The sequence below is a fragment of the Dipodomys merriami genome, unplaced genomic scaffold (assembly GCF_024711535.1).
Source record: "Dipodomys merriami isolate MVZ:Mamm:240054 unplaced genomic scaffold, mDipMer1.0.p SCAF_163, whole genome shotgun sequence".
Lineage (NCBI taxonomy): Eukaryota > Metazoa > Chordata > Mammalia > Rodentia > Heteromyidae > Dipodomys > Dipodomys merriami.
In genome coordinates this window covers 1,097,640-1,113,616 of record NW_027202971.1, presented here as the reverse complement: position 1 = coordinate 1,113,616, position 15,977 = coordinate 1,097,640, and the positions used below count along the sequence as shown (strand labels likewise).

The following is a 15,977-nucleotide window of genomic DNA, read 5'->3' as shown; positions in this document are numbered from 1 at the left end:
CAGGCTGGCTTTGAACTCATATCCTAGTTAGGATTACAGGTGTGAACCACAGGTGCCTGGCTAAGATGTGAATTTTTATTTATTTCTTGCCAGTCCTGGGCACTGTCCCTGAGCTTCTTTGCCCAAGGCTAGCGCTCTACCACTTGAGCCACAGCACTACTTCCAGCATTTTCTGTGTATGCAGGGCTGAGGAATTGAACCCAGGGCTTCATGCATGCGAGGCAAGCACTCTACCATTGAGCCACCTTCCCAGCCCCTCTGGGCCCACTAAGACGATTCAAATTGTGAGGCTGGTGGCTCTCTGCCAGGCGAGACCCCCTGAGGGTCCCTGTCCTGCAAACGCACAGCGGAGGCAGGGACACCAGCCAGCCGGGCAGGACAGGCACCTGGCCCCCGCGCCAAGCCCCGCCCCGCGCCAAGCCCCGCCCCCGCCCCGCCCCCTGAGTACAGCCCCGCCCCGCGCCAAGCCCCGCCCCCTGAGTACAGCCCCGCCCTGAGTACCGCCCCAGACACCACGCCCCTAAGTACCGCCCCAGCCCTGCCCCTAAGTACCGCCCCAGTACCGCCCCTGAGTCCCGCCCCAGACACCACGCCCCTAACTACCGCCCCAGACACCACGCCCCTAAGTACCGCCCCAGCCCTGCCCCAGACACCACGCCCCTAAGTGCCGCCCCAGCCCCGCCCCTAAGTGCCGCCCCAGCCCCGCCCCTAAGTGCCGCCCCAGTCCCGCCCCAGACACCACGCCCCTAAGTACCGCCCCAGCCCTGCCCCAGACACCACGCCCCTAAGTGCCGCCCCAGCCCCGCCCCTAAGTGCCGCCCCAGCCCCGCCCCTAAGTGCCGCCCCAGTCCCGCCCCTGAGTCCCGCCCCAGACACCACGCCCCTAAGTGCCGCCCCAGCCCCGCCCCTAAGTGCCGCCCCAGACACCACGCCCCTAAGTGCCGCCCCTAGACACGCCCCGCCCCCGGGTACCGCCCCCTAGACTAGACCCGCCCTGTCTAGTCACACGCGCGTCTCTCCCCCCGGCACGCCACGGCCCGCGTCCCCTGCCCCGCACTGCCAAGCTCACCCGCTCTACTCCCGCTTCCAGGCAAACCGGGAAGATCGAGCCGGTGGTCCTGCCGCTGATGTGGTTTGGCCAGGTGAGGCGGGGCGCACTCGCAGGGACGCGGGGCTGGGGCCGCCGCCAGCTCCGTGGTCAGCCCGGGTGGGGGCGGGACGGCTGCACCTGGCGATGAGTCCCCACCCCGTTTGTGTTTTATTTTTAAATGCTGGGCCTTGAGTTCAGGACCTCGCGCCTGCAGGGCTCTCTTGCTGAGCGCGTCACAGCTGCAGGCACTCCTCCAGCCTGGCTTTTCGCTGGTTAACGGGAGGGCCTGTTCGGCCCCACGCGGCCTTTCTGGCTCCAGGCGCTTTCCGTCCCTTCCGCGCCCCTGGCGTCCTCGGATTCCGTCCGGTCGAACAGTCACGAGCGCGTGGGCGGGGCCAAACCCATTTCCCATTGGTTACAGCGTAACTGCATGGTCCCGGCTGCAAGGCACTTTGGGAAATGTAGTCCTCCGGTGCACTGAAGCGAGGGAATCCTGGGAGGGGAAGGGGCAGGGTCGCGGGAGACGCGGGCGCCTGCGTCCCGCCGACTCCGTCGTCCGCTGATTATCGTCGTCCCGCCTTGCAGAGCGGGGCCATGGAGGGCGCGCCGCTGCGCACGTTCTACACGCAGCTGGTGCTGCTGCCCCTGGTGCTGCACTACGCGCAGTATGTGCTGCTCGCCCTGGGCGGCGCCCTGCTGCTCGTGCCGGTCGTGTACCAAGTCCGCAGCCAGGTAGGCGGGGCGGGCCCGGGCGGGGGCGGGGCCTCCGGGGCGGGGCCTCCGGGGCGGGGCCGGAGCTCGCCTTCCCTGCGCGTCCCGCCCCTCTGCTCTGCGCCCTCCGCTCTCCGCTCTCCGCTCTGTCTGTTCTGCGGGGCTGCTGCGCCGGGCTGGTGAAGGAGCCGGGGAGGAAGGCAGGAGGCCGAGGCAGGGTGGGGAGCTCCAGGCCAGCCTGGGCTCCGTTGTGAGCTGGGTGTCATCTCGCCGCCCAGGGTGGGGTGAAAGGTGAGCCTGAGTGTGGTTTGAGCGTGCAGTTCCACTCGCCACGTTCAGGGCAGAGACGAGCGAAGGTAATCCAGTTGTAACCGGCGTGAGCCGGAGAGAGCCCGGGGACATCACGGCCACGTGACCGACGCAAACGGTGTGTTTGTGCTGTCTTCCACCAGATTAGGTCTCTGACTCAGTGGAGATTTGGGTTGGTTTTGTTTTTTTGTCTTGGTCGGTCGTAGGGCTTGAACTCAGGGCCTGGGCGCTGTCCCTGCGCTTTTTTGTTGTTGTTGTTAAAAGATTTTATTGTCATTTGTTGGATAAGGCCCCACCCATCCCTTTAACCACAGCACTGGTGGCAGGCAGTTTTTTGTCTAGGTTGATAGGTCTTCACAGGTTTATCAGGAAAAGCAAACTGTGAAACAGATGGTCGCCATCCTTTGTACCAGCAAAATCCACAGCCAGGGCCTGCACTCTTTTTTTTTTTTCAGTTGTGGGGCTTGAACTCTGGGCCTGGGCGCTGTCCCTGTGCTCTTCAGCTCAAGGTGAGCGCTCTACCACTTGAGCTACAGCACCACTTCCAGTTTTCTGGTGGTTTATTGGAGATAAGAGTCTCAGTCTTTCCTGCCCAGGCTGGCTTTGAACCTCGATCCTCATATTTCAGCCTACTGAGTAGCTAGGATTACAGGCATGAGCCACCAGCGCTCGGCTGGGCCTGCACTCTTTTGCTCAAGGCTAGCGCTCTACCACATTGAGCCACAGAACCACTTCCGGTTTTCTGGTTGATAATTGCAGATAATTGTTAATTGGAGTTTCATGGACTTTACTGCTGGGGCTGGCTTTGAATTGTGATCTTCAGGTCTCAGCCTCCTGAGTAGCTAGGATTATAGACATGAGCCACTGGTACCAGTGCCCAGCTCACTAGCTCAGTGTGTATATTATACTCCATGTGGCTTATCTGTTTCTCAGTGGCTCTCAGATTGGACAGCACCTGTCTGGGTGCCCGGGCACCCATCTGGTCAGGAAGAGGTGGGATCCAGACTTGGATCCCCCAGCAAGGCATTGGGAGGCAGTGATCACAGAAAGGCGGTGGAGAGGGACTCTGGGGGTTGTGGGGGAGAGGGGGGCTTGTGTCTGAGGGCCCTTGGGTGCAGGGTGAGCAGCTTGGACTGATTTCTGGAGCAATGGGAATCTTCCAGAAGTCTTTAAAGCAAGGAGGTCAGATATAGGCAGGGAGGGCCTGGACTGGGAGGGCGAAGCAGGGGTGTAGAGCCCAGGTGCACCCAGTGTTGGTCTATACAAGGTGGGCCAGCTGCCCACCACCCCACTCCTGTCCTTTGCCTTCCAGTGTATGTCCCGTAATTTATTTTGGGGGAGGCATTGTGCACCTGTGTGGGGCATCCAGAAAGAATCAGAGCATGAGGTCCAGAGACCAGGTTGGGGCCCCAGTCAGGGCAGGGAGGGCAGGTGTGAGGGGTGGAGCCGTGGCCTTAGGCCCGGAGGCTATGATAGCCCACTTGGCCTCCCTGCCCCGAAAGCCGCCCACTGGGGCCCACCTACATGTAGCTGGGCAGCCCAGTGGGCGGGGTGGGGGCTGCGCTCACTTCTGATCCCTACACCCCCAGCGCTGCTTTCCAGATCTTTCTTCTGGCCAATGGGTTCTCTTTCCACTCTTGAGAAGGTGTGGGTGCTTCCTTGCTTGCTATGGGGATCAAAACTTACCCTGGACTCTTCATCTGGGCCTGGGCCTTGACTTCCATTCTAAGCCTCCCCACCCCTGCTCCTGGCCCCCAACTTCCTTCCAGAGCCCCAGCCTCCAGAAGAAACCTCCAGGCCCACTGTGTCACCTGATTTCCCCGAGGCTGTGGTCCAGGCAGCACTGCTGGACGCTCCCTTCCCGTCACAGCTCAGTGGCAGCCCGGGGCTGCCAGGCTAGGAGGGCAGAGGAGACCAGGCCCCAGGCTCCGGCCTGCGGCCCCCAGGGCGGCAACACAGATGGGGCTGCTTGACACTGGGCAGAGCAGAGGGCTGGGCACCGGGGTCCTCAGGTCCCTCCTGCTCTTCTTCAGCTGTCCCTGGGAGGGAGAGGACAGCGGACAGTGTCTCACTCCGGCAGCCTCACCCCAGGCCACAGGAGTCCGTCCTTTCTGTGGCCCCATGCTCCCGACTTTGCAGGGCGCCTCGGCGTGTGTGTGTGTGTGTGTGTGTGTGTGTGTGTGTGTGTGTGTGTGTGTGTGTGTGTGTGTGTGTGTGTGTGTGTGTGTGTGTGTGTGTGTGTGTTGGTACTGGGGCTTGAACTCAGTGCCTCACACTCTTGCTTGGCATTTCATCCCAGGCTGGCACTCTGCCACTTGAGCCACACCTTCGCTTCCAGCTTTTTGGTGGTTAATTGGAGATAGTCTCACGGTCTTTTCCATCTGGGCTGGCTTTGAACCGTGATCCTCTCATCTGGGGATTATCGACGTGAGTCACCGGCAGCCAGCTGTAACACCACATTTCGTGTCTTTCCCTGGCCTGGCAGGCCTGGCTGCTTTGGTGCCTTGTCTTGATTTCTTTTTAAAAACCGCGCGCTGGCGAGGGTGCTTTCCAGAGGGACTTTTCTTTCCTAGCCTTTCCATTTTTGTTTTTGTGTTCAAGGCCTTGTGTTCTTTTATCTGAGTCCCCTAGGCCTGTGTTTTGAGAAAGAAAGAGAGAGAGGGAGAGGGAGAGAGTGTGTGTGAGTGTGTGTGTGTGTGTGTGTGTGTGTGTGTGTGTGTGTGTGTGTGTATTTTAACACCTGGTGCCTTTGTTTGCTAAGGAGGTACTCTAACACTTGAACCATGCCTCTAGTCTGTATTTTGCTTTTGAATCTCAACCCTGGCTGGCCTTGAACCCCCAATTCTCCTGCCTTGGCTTCCCAAGTAGCTGGGCTTCCACCATCACTCCTGGGAGTGGATGTTTTTTCTTTCTCTTTTTCCTGGTGACGCTGGGTTGGCACGCCAGGCCTGGCGTCTCTGAGCTGCCCTGGGTGCTGTGCAGGCACACATCTCTGATTCCGGGCAGGTGGCCTTTAAACAAGCTTGGTTGTCTTCTAGGAGAGATGCTATTTATTTTGGAGTGGAGGTAAGAAGGGCTCCGAGGATAAGGAGGCCATTCAGGCCTACTCTGAGTCGCTGATGAAGCCAGCGGCCAAGGGCACAGTGCTGCAGGAGGCCCGACTGTAGGTGGGTACCAGGTAACCCAGTCCCGCTGCCTGTCTGCAGGGGTGAATGCCTGCCCGTGGCCTCCATGGGGGCGCCACCGTTGGGCCCCGGGCAGTGCTGGGAGGAGGGCCGTGCCGTGGCACCTCTGGGCTCCTGTCTCATTTGCAAGGTGGAACCTTGCCGGCCAGGGTTGGGCCCTCACTGGGGAGGCTGCTGGAAGTGGGGGTCCTCTCACCCCGGAGCCCGGTCCTGAGGGGTCTGCATCTTCACGGACCCTCCGAGAAGCATGGGCCTGAGTCGGGGTAACTCATCAAGAGCGGGATGCATGCGGAGCCGAGCACCAGCTGCATCCCGGTTGTCCGGTTGCACTCCCACGGGAAATTCTACCTGGTACACTGAGGGGTTTTTGTTTGGTTTTTGTTTTTTGCCAGTTCTAGGCTTGAACTCTGGGCCTGGGCTCTGCCCCTGAGCCTTTGCGCTCAAGGACGGCACTCTCCCACTGGAGCCACAGAGCCACTTCCAGCTTTCTTTTGAGTAGTATATTGGAGATGAGAGTCAAACAGACTTCCCTGCCCAGGCTGGCTTTGAACCGTGATCCTCAGATCTCAGTCTCCTGAGTCTCTAGGATGGCAGGTGTGAGCCCACCGAGTCATTTTAAGTGGGGGTGAGTCCCTGTCACACCCAGCTGGCTGCACTGGAAGCCGGTTCCGAGCAGCGCGTCCCGCGGCTCCCTGTGGGGCTGTTGCCAGGCCTGTCAATTGGGACTGGCAGGGGGAGGTTCTGTGGGGAGCACCCACCTGCCTGGCTGAGAGGCGCCAGCCCTGTTCCTAGGCCAGGGGGGCGGCAGGGCTCAGCAGGGCGTCCCAGGGCCCAAGGACAGCCCCCAGTGCGGGCAAGGCGCGCTGCCCCGGGCCTTTCTGGGCCTCTTCTTGGTGGGCACCCTACTCCTGAACCCAGGACGGTGAGGCTCAGGCCAAGGGGGTTGCTGATTATTTTGCCAACACGCTCCGTTTCTCGTTATTAGAGAAGCTGCGACCTTGGGACCCACTGCCCCAGGTGCGCCTTGAGCCCCGCCCAGCTTGGTGCAGTCTGGGCGTGGAGGGGAGGCCCCCACCCGTTGTGGGCCCCTGGGTGTGGGGTGGCCCCCAGGGGCTTGTGGCAGAGGCAGCTCCATGGGGCGCTGGGCAGAGGTGCGGCAGGCGGAGGCCGCGGGCGGGCAGCAGGCTGTGGGCGCAGCTGGACAGGTGGCCCTTGGGGAGATGTTCTTACCAGCTCCATCTTTCCCACATTCTGCGTTCTCCTCTGTCTGTCTCTGCTGTCCTGGCTCCTGAGCGCATGACCTGTGTCTCAGGAGGCCGGGGCTCCAAAGTGTGGAGGAGCCGCTTCCCATGGGCCTGATGGGTAGGTTTGGGCTTGGGTTTCTGCTTTCCCAGTACTGAGGGGTTTGAATTTAGGGCTCCATGCTAGGCTTGTGCTCTACCACTCGAGCCGCAACTCCTGCTCTTTTGGCTTGGGTCATTGTGAGTCGCGTCGCGGGTCAGCCCCTTGCTCAGCCTTGTCTGGTGAGGTTGGGGGCAGAGGGGATGGTCAGCAACTTTTTGAACTGCCGTCCTGACCTCTGCCTCCTGGGCAGCTCCTGTCGAGGTGACCACCGGCTCCCAGCTGTACATCTTCTTATTGTCATGGCAGAGTCTTGGGGTAGGCCGAGGGTGGTGTCGAACTTTCCCGCCTCTGTCTCCTCAGCCCGTACTATAGATGTGCGCTCGGCCACCTCCTGTTCTTAACTGTCAAGCTTCTCCACACTGGAGGTTTGAAATGCAAAACCAGATAGGATGATAGGATGTAGTCTCTGCTCACTCTGCCGCACCTCCCTCTTCTGTCTGGATCATCTCCCCAGGCTCCCGGCCCCAGCCCCCCTGCTGCTGCAGGGCGGGGGTGTTCTCCCCGCCCCCTCCTGCAGTTGTGGGGGTGCAGTAGGTGCACCAGCGCTGTTCTGTGAGCCTCAGCCTAGGCGCTGGCCAGGGTCACGTGGCCCTGATGGGAAATGCATTCTCCTGGCACGGATACTTGGGTCATTTCTGGGAGTGACAGTGTGGCACCGCCCACACCTTCCTCTGCTCTCTCTCTCTGGGCCTCGGTTTCCCTGTTTGGAGGGAGGGGTGGCTTCGTCGCCCCATGCCCTCTCTGAGGAGCTGGTGTTTAGGGGCTGGGGGACAGGCTAGTGACTGGCCCCCCCTTTCTCTGCAGGGTGCCAAGGACTCCGGGAGCCCCCCAAGCCTAGCCACTCAGCCAGACCGGTCCCCCAGCCCCTGCACCCCGCTTCTTGAAGACTCTGTCTGCAGACGGCCCACCAGCCCCACAGCCTGACCCCAGCGCCACCTACCTGCTGGTTGTGCCACGCCTGTCTGGACATGAGCTGGTGCTTGGGGACAGAGCCACCACTGTGGAGCCCAGGGAGAGGCCGCCCTCCTCTCCGCGTGGCTGCGCCCGCCCTCCCAGCTGAGCCAGGCCCTGGCTACCCCACTGCCACCCGTGCTTCCCTGGCCAGGTGTCGTGGCGCTGCTGGTCACTCATCCACACAGAGAGGCCAGGCTGGGGCCAGGCAGAGGATGCAGGCCACCCGCAAGGGCTGCCTCAGGGTCTCCTGTGCACAGAGCCCGGTCCCTGCGACCACAGGCCCAGGGTGTCACCTCCCCCCCCCCGCCTCCTCCCAGTGCAGGCCCCGCCCATCCCCTCACATCCTCAGCTCTCAGGTGCCAAGCAGGGGCCAAGATGCCCGGGCAGGGCCCGGGTGCGCCCAGGCCAGGGGCCGCTGCCCTTTTCTACTGGAAGAGAAATTGTGTCAGCTTTTACAAGGAATTCCTCGTTGAAACAATAAACCTTTCTGACGGGTGAACCCGGTAGCGCTGTGGGCTGGGAGTCCTGGCCTCGGCTAAAGTGGGTGAGTGCTGGGGCTCAGGTGTCCTTGCCCCTGGCACAGGCCTGGGGTGGGAGGGCACTTTGGGGGCTCCTGGGGTTCCCCGTGGCCAAGCCGCCCGCCGCGGTCAGCACGGCCACCCTCTGTCCCCAGGGGCCACCCTCTGTCCCCAGGGGCCACCCTCTGTCCCCAGGGGCCGCCCTCTGTCCCCAGGGGCCGCCCTCTGTCCCCAGGGGCCGCCCTCTGTCCCCAGGGGCCGCCAGGTCAGGCCACCAGCCAGCAGTGGCGCCCCTCAGCCCTTCCTCTTTGAACTGGAGCTGGGGGTTGGGGGCACACAGGGCTGGCCCGCGGATCCCGAGGCCCTGCTGCTGGGCGCCGGGCTGGGGCCTGAGCTCAGGCCCGTCACCCGGAGGCTCTGCCCCCTGCTGCCTTGGAGGGGTCTCTGAAGTGTAGGGCTGTCTGTCCATCCTCCCACCGGCCCTGCCCCTCCCTGGCTGCAGGCTGGGTCTGGGAAGTTCCGGGGATGGCCACCAGGTGGCGAGCTGGGCACGCGGATTTGAACAAGCCTGTTCCCTGGGGTCACAGCTTGGCTCAGGAGCCTGTGCCAGGTGTTTGGTTTTGAACTCAGGGCCGTGGGGCTTCCTAGGGACCAGTGTGGCTCCAGCAGGTCTCCAAGGACAAGTTGTCCTGGGGACAGAAGAGTGCCATGAGGACAGGACCACAGAAATGGGGGGGTGGGGGGGTGCCATTTGCATCTGCTTTGGAGATCTAATGGTCTAATGGACACAAAGCTTTGTGCCCAGGCTCCGTCCTGGGGTAACTCCAGGGAGGAGAGGAGCAAGGCGCTGGGGGAGGGAGGGGCAGGAGAATGCTTCTAGAAGTTTCCCCTGAGAAGTGCCATGTATTCTGATCCCTGTTGGAGTTGAAGAGATCCACAAAAGGGCACTCCAGGAACCAGGAGGTACACATGTCAAGGCTCTGGGGTAGCCCGTGAAAGCTGTGGGGGCTACTGGAGCATGGGAAGCCAGGGTGGGGGGGCTCTGTCATTTAGGATTCAATGGTGGGGACTGGCAGGCGTTGGTGGAGCATCGTGACTGCTGTCTGTCCTGTGCTGGGTCTGGGGTTGCTGGGAGGCAGCAGGACGGAGGGGTCCAGCAGCGAGCACAGGGCACCAGGCTGAGAGCTCCGGGAGGCACATTTTTCCCAGTGCCACAGCCTCGTGCCTCAGGGTACATTAGTGCTGGTCACATGGCCACTCTGGCAGACCTGAGCCTCAGGTGTGGTTAGTACGGGACGGAGTGGGGGGCTTGAACTCAGTGTAGGACAGGGGTCTGGGAGGGGGGCTTGAATCAGGGCCTGGGCACTGCCCCTGAGCAATTTTCTGCTCAAGGCTAGTGCTCTGCCACTTTGAGCCACAGCTCCACTTCTGGTTTTCTGGTGGTTTATTGGAGATAAGAGTCTCATGTGGACTTCTTGCCCTGGCTGGCTTCGAACCATGATGCTCAGATCTCAGCCTCTTGAGTAGGTAGCGTGACAGGCATGAGCCACCAGTGACTGGCAACCAGGAACTCTTTTTTTTTTTTTTGTCGGTCGTGGGGCTTGAACTCTGGGCCTGGGCGCTGTCCCTCAGCTCTTTAGCTCAAGGCGAGTGCTCTACCACTTGAGCTACAGCGCCACTTCCGGTTTTCTGGTGGTTTATTGGAGATAGGAGTCTCACGGTCTCTCCTGCCCGGGCTGGCTTTGAACCGCGATCCTCAGATCTCAGCCTCCTGAGTAGCTAGGATTACAGGCGTGAGCCACCAGCGCCCGGCCAACCAGGAACTCTTGTAAGAACCCTAGGGTCAGCCTGGGACGTGGCCCATAGGGCAACTGCGAGTGCTGGGCCAGCCACCAGGGGTCGCTGCGGCCCAGCCCTTGGGCCCAGGGCCTAGGACATCCATGCTGTGGTTGCTGTGCTGCACGCTGCGTCCCTGGGCCTGTGCTCTGAAGGGGACTTCCCCTCGCACGCCTGAGCTGTGGGCTCCGACGGGAGGCAGGGCCCTCGCACTCTCCCAGACCTGGCTGAGGTTCCCCGGCTCCCCGGCAAGCACTGGGCCGGGCAGCTGCCAGAGCTGGGTACCTCCCTCCCTGCAACAGGCCTGCTGTGGGGAAACTGAGGCCCCCAGCTTCTTGGAGCCCGAGCAGTGTCCCCTCACTGCCCAGCCCCCACTGGCCACCAGTGACCCCGGCTTCCCTTTTGCTTTTCTGGGAGCACAGCTAACCACAGGCGGTCCTGCCAGACCCCCTGAGACTTGGCAGGTGAGGGCAGCAGCCACCCCCAGAAAACCCCAGAGTGGCCGTCCCGCCCTGCGGCGCTCTGGACAGGGAGAGTGGGATGTTAATGGCGGCATCCAGCGGCCACAGGGCCACAGAGACGCTGCAGAGCCTGGGAGGCCGGGGGGGGGGGCTGCAGGGGACGCCATGGGCGTCTGGCCTGTGCTCTTCACCTGTGACTGGAACAGCTGCCAGGGCCAGCGCTGGTGAACGGGCCCTGACCCCCACCCATCGGGAACACTGCCGGTCCCTTTATCCTTCCTTAGCAAGAGCAGCTGGTGTTTAGAGGTGTGGATTCCCTGGGGCTATAATTAGGGACTCCCAGTCACAGTTAAGAGAAGAGTCTGGGTGAGGGAATGTGTAAACGCTAACCGTGGACACTCCACCTTCTAGTGTGGGGGATTGAATCCCCGGTTTGTGATTTATTACTGTGAGACCTAGAACAAGTCACGACTTCTCTGAGCCTCAGCCTGAAAGGCTCAGAGAGGGTGGAATAGTTGCTTGGGCTACCCAGCCAGAGGCTCTTTGAAGACTTGAACTCACATGGTCACTCCGGCTGCTTCTGATGGCTACGGTCGGGAGCTCTCGGTGTGTGTGGGGGAGTGGGTGTGCATGCGTGGGTGTGGGTGTGGGTGTGCGTGCACGTGCTGCTCCTGGGAGGTCACCTCAGGGTCTGGGCACTGTCTCTTAGTGTTTTCACTTGAACCACAGTTCCCCTTATCACCCTTTGCTAGTGAATTGGAAGAGTCTCACGGACATTTTCCTGCCCTGGCTGGCTTCAGACTGCAATCCTCAGAACCTCAGCTCTCAATGAGCTAGGATTACAGGCGTGAGCCACAGTGCCTGGTGCTTGACTTTCTTCATGGCTGTTCTGGCCTCCGTTTTTGATTCCAAGGCCCCTGCCCTGATGCCCAGTCCCTTGGAACTTTGGAGAACATTTCCTCTACCCTGCAGGACCCCGGAGAGCTGCAGGGTGGGACCTCAGCCAGGCTGCTGCCCAGCCTGCTGCAGAATTAATTTCCTGAAAAACGAAAACGAGTCAATGTCTGTCCTTTGTGCCAAATTCACAGCCATCCTGAGGGGCTGGCAGAGCCAGTGCTGGGTGCGGGGCTCTGGTTGGAGCCCCTGGGCGTGTGGGCGGCGGGACACCAGGGGCCAGGTGAGGCCAGCCGTGGCCGCAGCCCGCCGCCCTCCTCCCGCACAGGCGTGGCCTTGCGCTGCACACTCACAGCCCCACCGCCCTCCTCCGGCACACGCGTGGCCTTGCGCTGCACACTCACAGCCCCGCCGCCCTCCTCCGGCACACGCGTGGCCTTGTGCTGCACACTCACAGCCCCGCCGCCGCGTGTCCCCCTCAATTGCGGGAGCGGGGCTCAGCGGCCCGTGCCTGCAGAGCAGCTATGGCTGCCTGCTGCCAGTGAGCTCGTTAGGGGCCATTTTCTGCAGCGTTCCTCCAGACTGTAATTAAGAGATAACGTCAGCGGAGAGAGCGCTGTCTGGTAATGTCTCCTGCTTCCGGAATGTCAGGGTAAAGTCACAGCGTCTGGAGGCTTGGTGGTGGGAAGGAGGTGTTTGTCTTCCCAGTGCGCTCCCCCCGCCACACATACACACAAGGCGGGCCTCATTTCTCCTGAGCAATGGGTCCCAGTGGCCGGCCCACGCGGGTGGACCCCGGGGGCCCAGCCTGGCCCCCTCCTGTTACCCAAGATTGGCAAATCCTCCACAGTGAAGGTGGCCATGTCCTGGGTCCCCACTGCTGACTGGTGATGGGACGGGCACTCCAAGCTGATTGTGATTGGATGAGGTTCTGCCTGCTGGTGGGTGATTGGCCCGGTTGCATGGGTGGTCCTCTGCCTCTAGGGACACCCGCTGATTGTTGGAGCGGCCGCCAGCTGGCAGAGGTCCCCTGTGCTGCCCCCATGCTGTCCGGGGGATGATGGGTTGGGGCGGCCACAGGCAGCCTGGGTCCCGTGTCGCTGCCCGGAGCGGTGCCAGGGCTTGGTACTGGGCAGCTGCACTGCAGCGCGGCCGAGGAACCTGGCTGACCGCTGAGGAGAGAGCGGCCAATGGCCCGGCAACCCCGGCAGCTTTCTTGGGTGCCGGGGCACTGGACTGCCTCCATCCTGATGGAAGGAGGGAGGGGGCAGGGTCCAGCCCCGCCCCGCCCCCCAGCCAGACCTTCACCCTGCACTCGGATCCGCTGTGCCCAGGCCTCTGTGCCTGGCTTTGGAAGGAGCTGCAGCAGGGCACAGCGCAGGGTGAAGACATGGGGTCAAGCCCAGCTTAGCAGCACGGGCCATGTCACGTGGTCCTCAGTGGCCTTCCTTCTCGGCCCCAACACTTACCCAGCGCCTCTCTGCTGGCCATACTCAGGGCGGGCTGCGGCCTTGTGCCACACGCGGTGTCCTCTGCTGGCGTGCGGCCAGGCTGCCTGGGGACCGCGGTGACCAGGTGGCAGGCAGGGTGACCCTGGCCAGCTGGCAGGGGTGGCAGCACCAGGCCTGAGGGGATGCTTGTTACGTGGCAGCAGCAACGAGCCAAAACAGTGGCCCAAAACTGCTGGAAGGAACATGCGTGGCCCCCGCGAAGCCGGCTGCGCGTGAGGCCTGGGTCCTGCAGGCCGACCTTTAACCAATGCGGGACACGGCCCCGACTGTTCCTTTAGAAACCAGGAGAGCTTGACATTGGCGTTGACAGAGAAGGGGTGGGGGGCGGTGGTCAGGTCAGCGCCCTGGCTCTGCCGCTCCACGGCACCAACGGGAAACAGAGTCTGAAGGCTGGATGGCTGAGCCGCCACTGGGCCCCGAGTCCGGCTGCCCGGGCCGGCACGGGGTCTTTGTGAACTCGAGGCTCGGCCAATCCAGGGCGTCTGTGTCCTCGTTGTCCATCCTGTCTGTCCCGCCCTGGCTGCTCCCCGGAGACGGGGCCAGGCCGGGGTAAAGACCCCCCCGGACCGAGCCAGGGCCGCCTCTGGGGGCCGAGTCCCAGGCCTTGATGGATGAGAGGACAGCGCTGGGCAGCCCTGCGGCCGCATGCAGAGCCCGGCTCCCCTGGCTGGGGCAGAAACACCCGCCTCTGACTGCCACGCCGAGAAGAAAGAGCCGTGGAGCCGTGCCTGGGCCCCAGCACGGAGTCCTGGGCCTTCCTCCTCCCTTCCTGCTCTGCCCTGTGTCACAGATGAAGAAACTTGAGCAGAGAGGTTGAGTGACTGGCCCAAGGCCACACGGTGAGGAAGAGCAGCAGGATGTTTTCAGCTCCTCTGGGCTGCCTCTTCCCGGGCGGGGCGGCGGAGAGGCTGCTTTCAGGTGTCTGTCATGGCGTTTCTCTCCGGTGAGTCACCGTCATCGGCCGCCAGAGGCTCTCCCGGGCCGAGGAAGAGGAATGTCACGGCTGTGCTCCGCTCCGCCCTGCGGGGAGGGCGGAGGGGGCGGGAGTTGCCGTCTTGGCAGCCATGATAAATAGAAAACAGATTGTGTTTCCTGTCTCACACGGCGCTGGGAGGGGAGGGTCGGACGCTGGAGCCCAGTCATCCACTTACAATGGAGGCTCTATTGGAGGGCTGGCGCTCTGCCTGGGGCGCGGCGTCCCTGGCACAGCCGGCCCTGGCCCTGGCTGACCTGGCTTTTCCTCCTCCTCCTGCTGCCAGCCCCGCACCCTCCCGGCCTGCAGCCCCAGCTGGGCCTGCCCCGGCATGAAACCCTGGCCAGGCCTCCCGCGAGGGCTGGGCTCCTCCTCAGCACCCGGCCCAAGGAAGGCCCAGAGAGTCCCCCCATCTGCCTGTCTATCATCCACCCCTCCAGTCCATCCATCCACTTACCTACCTGTCCACCGATCTAGCTATCCTTCCATCATCCACTCATCCACCCACTCATCCACTCATCTACCCATCCACTCATCCACCCATCCATCCACCCACCCATTCATCCATCCATCACCCCTCACCTACCATCCATCCATCCACCATTCATCCCTCCCTCCTTCCATCATCTATCCAATCATTGTTCATCCATCTATACATCGTTTATCCATCACCTATCTGTCCATCCACCCAAGCATACATTTGCCCCTCAATCATCATCTGTCCACCCATGTGTCCAGTCACTCACTCGTCCAGCCATTGAATCCTCCCTTCCTCTCGCCATCTTGTTTAGGGCCTGGTGGCTTGGCTCCCAGCAACACTTCCCTTACTTATTACTGAACATTTTTGTTGTTGTCGTCGGTTGTGGAGCTTCAACTCTGGGCCTGGGCGCTGTCCTTGAGCTCTTTTTCTGCTCAAGGCTAGTGCTCTACCACTTGAGCCACAATGCCACTTCTGGTTTTCTGGTGGTTAATTGGAGAGAAGATTCTCACAGACTTTCCTTCCTGGGCTGCCTTTGAACCGTGATTTTCAGATCTCTGCCTCCTGAGCAGCTAGGATGACAGGCGTGAGCCACCAGTGCTCGGCTTGATAAATGTTTGTTTGAACTCTGGGCCTGGGCGCTGTCCCTCAGCTCTTCAGCTCAAGGCTAGCGCTCTACCACTTGAGCCACAGCGCCACTTCCGGCTTTTTTCTTTTTGCTTATGTGGTGCTAAAGAATTAAACGCAGGGTTTCATGCATGCAAGGCAAGCACTCTACCACGGAGCCACCTTCCCAGCCCCCTCGCTAAATGTTTTTGAAGTACCTACTGTGTGCTGAGATGCCCATTCACTCATCAGCACTTAGATAGCACCCACTGGGTGCAGTGCGGGCGACCCTTAGCAGTAGTTTCCAGAAGCCCCTGTGTCCTCCACGGTTTGCAGGGTCCGCGGGCTGCTGGCGGTGGCGGGACTGTGGTTGGTGCCTTGCGGGAGCCGTGTGGAGCTGGAGACTGCCTTGGCTCCGGGATCCGTTTTCTCAGCTGTCCTGCGGGTGGCAGTGACCCTCGCAAAGGAACCCGAGGCCCCAGCCGCTGATGGACAGCCCCCCACCCCACCCCCGTCAGGGCGCGCAGCCCAGCGGCGCCGGGACGCTGAAGGGACGCTGAAGGTGTGTGTGTGTGTGTGTGTGTGTGTGTGTGTGTGTGTGTGTGTGTGTGTGTGTGTGTGTGTGTGTGTGTGTGTGTGTGTGTGTGTGTGTGTGTGTGTGTGTGTGTGTGTGTGTGTGTGTGTGTAGAGCCTGGGTGCCAGGTGGAGCTCCTGGATCCAGCCATGCCTGAAGCTTGTGTGATCCAAGGCTTTTCGGTAGCTAGGCCCCCTTTGAACTGGCGCCACCTTCAGGAGCCCTGACTGGTGCAGGCCTTCCCGTCACCTACGCCCCTCCACCACGCCCCCTTCCTTCCTTTTTTCTTTATTTCCAAGACAAGACCCTTGTTCTGCCAGGCCGGGAATACCTTGAGAACCCTTGCTGTAAAATCTACCCAGGCCGGCGCCCGGCGGCCCGGGAGGTGGAGGTCTGAGGATCTGGTCCAAAGCCCGCCTGGGCCGGAAGCCCGGGGGACCCACCTCCCGAGGCGCGGCTGCAGTCCACCGGGA

The 15,977-nt window shown here is 61.9% G+C and overlaps 1 protein-coding gene across 4 annotated transcripts in view; it reads left to right on the top strand.

The window, feature by feature from the left end:
• Scarb1 (scavenger receptor class B member 1) overlaps positions 1-8,152 on the top strand; it is a 38,721-nt gene extending 30,569 nt beyond the window's left edge. Inside the window, exons 10-13 of one of the 4 annotated variants that reach the window (XM_070024882.1) lie at positions 1,091-1,142; positions 1,676-1,822; positions 5,149-5,277; positions 7,504-7,592. In XM_070024882.1, coding sequence (XP_069880983.1) covers positions 1,091-1,142; positions 1,676-1,822; positions 5,149-5,277 — 328 coding nt within the window. In that variant the 3' untranslated portion in view covers positions 7,504-7,592. Of the gene's footprint in view, positions 1-1,090; positions 1,143-1,675; positions 1,823-5,148; positions 5,278-7,503 lie in introns of all 4 variants that reach the window. The other 3 variants (XM_070024879.1, XM_070024880.1, XM_070024881.1) reach the window with 3 other exon arrangements.
• The last annotated feature ends 7,825 nt before the right edge of the window (positions 8,153-15,977 follow it).